This window comes from Bremia lactucae, linkage group LG10 (genome assembly GCF_004359215.1).
Source record: "Bremia lactucae strain SF5 linkage group LG10, whole genome shotgun sequence".
NCBI lineage: Eukaryota > Oomycota > Peronosporomycetes > Peronosporales > Peronosporaceae > Bremia > Bremia lactucae.
In genome coordinates this window covers 2547517-2551782 of record NC_090619.1, presented here as the reverse complement: position 1 = coordinate 2551782, position 4266 = coordinate 2547517, and the positions used below count along the sequence as shown (strand labels likewise).

General features: G+C 45.2%; 1 protein-coding gene across 1 annotated transcript; it reads right to left on the bottom strand.

The window, feature by feature from the left end:
• Positions 1-1256: 1256 nt before the first annotated feature.
• CCR75_000250 (uncharacterized protein) lies at positions 1257-1673 on the bottom strand (the record flags this gene model as incomplete). Its single annotated transcript, XM_067958358.1, has 1 exon — positions 1257-1673. One exon carries the CDS (start codon positions 1671-1673, stop codon positions 1257-1259), a length of 417 nt encoding a protein of 138 aa, XP_067814655.1.
• Between the last annotated feature and the right edge of the window lie 2593 nt (positions 1674-4266).

Below are 4266 nucleotides of genomic sequence, written 5' to 3'. Positions count from 1 at the left end.
GTGGGCGTCTTCGCAGACGACCCACCAACGTGGCCCCTTTTAGGTGGCATCTTGGGCGCCGTGTATGGAAACACGTGCGCGAGAGTGATCGAGTGAACTAGCGGCGCGTAAAGCTGCTCGCAGTTCCTCTCTCCTCTTTGTCGAATTTAAAAATGTAAATTCGTTCTTAAAGAGGGGGATGGTGTAACGGGCTAAAGTTGCCCTAATGTTACACAGTCCCCATCAAGTACATTTGGTACTTAAGGGGATGGTCAATTACTAAATAATAGTAATTAGACCCAACACTCGGGTGTGGTGCACATTTGTGACCAACCCTTGTGGATGTGATGCACATGGGTGCATTCACATTAGGAGGGATGACGCCGAGCGTCATCAGTTACGCGATGTATCTATAAAGATACGCTCGCAATACAAATTAAATGATATCTATAGAGATAACATTTTAATTGGTAAAAATAGGTATTTGTATTTAATTCTATTAAATATAAATCAGTCTGAAATCTACTACCTACTTGGTAAGTGCGCACGAGGAGACGAATTACCGCTCCCGTGACGACACTTTACCAGAGTTCTTAGTGTGTTGGGTGAGGTCGCTTGCGCGCCCACCACAACTACCTCACTGCACGCAAGAGAAGCAGGTTTAACCGCTTCCTCGCTGTGCTAGGGTGTGTGCTTAAGTAGAGCGTGGCCGCATTACAACGTGCCCGCCTACAACACAGAAATCACTCTCGCTCTTCGCTGGTTGCCTGGTATGTGTGAGTTTAGCCGATTTGATTTGGAATCATCGCCAAATGTTAACTGTGTTATATGGGCCGACACTATAAATAAATAAACATGTCTAGATATCGAGAAACTCATACAAAAATACCAAAAACGGATACAAACGAATTCGATTAAGGGATAGTGTTACAATTTTGTCTCGAGTCTTATTCGTTTAATCGAAAAATTCTTTAATTTATTCTATGTCGAGGGTCGCTTTCGGAGTTATGAATTCTTTTTCTACTCCCTCCATTCGAAATTAAAGGGGACATTTCTGCGTAAGAATTTAGTTCGGAAACAAAGGGAGCATTGTTCACTTTGCGTGTCAATTTGAATGAGTAACTTGAATCGAATCATATGGATGTGAAGTTTATAATTGATCAAAGGTAGTAATTGCCGATGCTGTCAAGTCGATGCAGTGTCCGTCACTGCTTCCTTCGCCGCCTCAATGATCTCGAAAGCACAGGTAAGATAGTCGGGCAAACGATTTTCATTGATTAGGCGACCTTTCGAAAAATGGGGAATTTTATACGGTTCCCCCCCTCTGCATTTGAGGATATCGTTGTGCAAGAGTCATGGGTAAGAAACACCTTGTTTAACTTATTCATGTCCAGCATTTTAAATGCTGCTTGAATAGCCGCAATTAACTCGTTAATGCTGTTCATCACCTTCTGGTGTTGCAAGGCCTGGATAACATTGGAAAAAACCAAAACAAGCACGTTTGTGTCAGGACTGTTAGGTAGCTGACATGATAATTGAATGTCCATACTGGATGCCAGTGCCGCCTCATTGAACGCGATATCTGACGGGCTGATGTGGGGCTTGGCGTTGTCTTGCTGTATCACAACAGCTGCCGGTCGGGTTAAATTGGGCCATTTGCTGCGAATCGCAGCGATAACGTTTCTGATATTCATCTGGGATTATTGAACCTTGGTCACTGAATCAATATCCTTTGTGACCATGGTTCCCGCTGCGTTGTTCTTGCTGGAACGCTTGGCAGGCTTTTAAGGACAAAAAGCCAAATCCCTACCTTACCATCGAACCACTTATTCCTAGCTGTATTTCGTCTGGGCCTTGCCTTCGCAACGAGGAACATCACATTGTGATATATCTCTTGCTTTTGTTAGTCCTGTGAGAGTGTTTTTCGCCAGCGGCTGATTCTTCGAAATGAAGATCCATTTCTCGTCATGGACGTGATCGTACATGTTTTGAAAATGAGACGCACCCAATGAAACGCTGTTAAAATCCAGCATGTACAGGCAGTACTTGAGGCGATTCTTTTTGATCTCGTCTGTGAGAAAGAGCTTACCGGCATTAAATTTGTCTTCAGTATCCCTTCTCTAAGCTATTAATGAGCAATCGCGATTCCAATATTCAGCGCTGCTGCCGTTCAACGGCCATTGCCTCGCTGTTTCTTGAAAAAACTCGATATCAGCTTGCGTAATCGACTTTTGCTTCTGCCAGACTCTTCCCACTTTCCTGCTTGTAAATCAGCAGCAGCTGATCCATCGTTTACAGACTGTCGTCCTTGTTGCCAGATTGCGGCCACGACCTTGCGAGTTATGGCGAATTTGGTTACAGCATCGTTGATAGTGTCATACAGAAGGTGTTCGCCGACACAACACTCCAACAAAATTCAAAGACACTTTTCCGTTGGACATGCGTCAGTTGTTTGCCTTTGGAACCGGTCTGTCGATTAATAATAGGCTCAACGACATCCATATAAGCGAACCGGTACATCAAAAAGCTAGATCGGATTTTTTTGGCGCGAAACTGCATTTTGTAAGCGGGCACGTCTTAATCTGGCCACGCTCTTCTTAGATACACACCCTAGCATAGCGAGTAGCCGGTAAGACCGTTTTCTCTTGCGTGCAGTGTGGTAGTTGTGGTGGGCGCCTTAGCTACCTCACCCAAATCACTAAGTACTCTAGTAAAATGTTGTAACGGGAGCGGTAATCCGGCTCCTTGTGCGCCCTTACTAAGTGGGAAGTAGTTTTCAGACTGATTTATATTTAATCGCATTAAATATTAATACCTATTTTTACCAATCAAAAACGTCATCTCTGTAGATAACACTAATATGTATTGCGAGCGTATATTTCTAGATACCTCGCGTAACGGATGACGCTAGCCGTCTTCACGAATGACGCTAGGCGTCATCCCTCCTAATGTGAATGCACCTATGTTTATTGCTGAAATCAAAAAGAAAAGAGCCACTGGTGTATCATATATGGGAGTGAAATACTCTTCGGTAACATACACAAGAGTTGGTCAGAATATGGAACACACCCGAGTGCTGGGTCTAATTGCTGTTATTTAAGTAATTGACCATCCCCTTAAGTACACCAAGTGTAATTAACGGGAACTGTGTAACATTTGAGCAACTTTTGCCCGTTGCCCCCCCCCTTTAAAAACAAATTCAAATTTTAAAATTCGTCAAAGAAAAAAGAGGAACTACGAGCTGCTTAACGCGTCGCTAGTTCTCGCAGTCACTCTAGCGAATTGAGTTTACATATACGGCGCCAAAGATGCCACTTAAAAGGAGCCACGTTTGTGAATCGTCGGCAAAGACACCCACACAACATCGCTCTAAGCGCACGCGCCGCGTTAACACGCCGGCAGCGTCCAATGCCTTAGTCAAAACACCGGCAGCTACTGCTGCTGTCGCGTTAACGGGGCTAAGGATCCATCCCACTTTAACAGTGAGGATGTTGATCCGTCGCTCATTGTCGACTACAATGAGTCGACACCGTTGCCGTCACCTCATAGTAGTGATGCGGACAACGAGCTCATGAGGAAGGATGATATCGCGTTATTGCCCATCCAAACTTCGCATGGCTCACAACATGGAGACAGCAACATTTACGAATGCTTTCTCGTCGTCTGCGCTGGATAGCGCAGCGACCATTAATGAGAGCCCTGCCCATAAAGGCGCAGCTGCTTCACCATTGGGTAAAACCACAACGCCTTATGCTCAGACCATTATTCAGAATGGTTCTGACATAGAGGATTCCGAGCCTAAAGCTCCGCAGACACGTAAATGTGCTCAGTCGTTGTCACAAGCCAGTCGTTTTGAGCGTGGCTACGCGACGGGTGGCATATCACCGATGCCCCTCCATCTAAATGGCCTCGTTCAAACGGGCCAAGAGCGTCGCTCCTAGAGCGCGCTCTTCTAGACGCTCATATATATTATGGCGTCTTTAAATCATGAAAGGCACATGAAAATTCGCTTGGGCGTATTTTCCCGATCCAGCGGCTTCAGTGGCGCACTGCTAGACGCTGCAGACTTAATGCGCTGACTCGGTTAGCAAGAGCGAATATAGTTGGCCACCCATTTATATAGGTGTGGCCACCGAAATTCCTCTGACATTCGTTAGAATGATTTTTTACGGACCAGATGTCCATTAGATGGCGCATCATGGAGCTCATGAAGCATCATTAGCTTGAGATCTGTGTCATGAGGCACATAGATTCTCAAGGGATCACAAGGTGACTGCTGAGGCCATA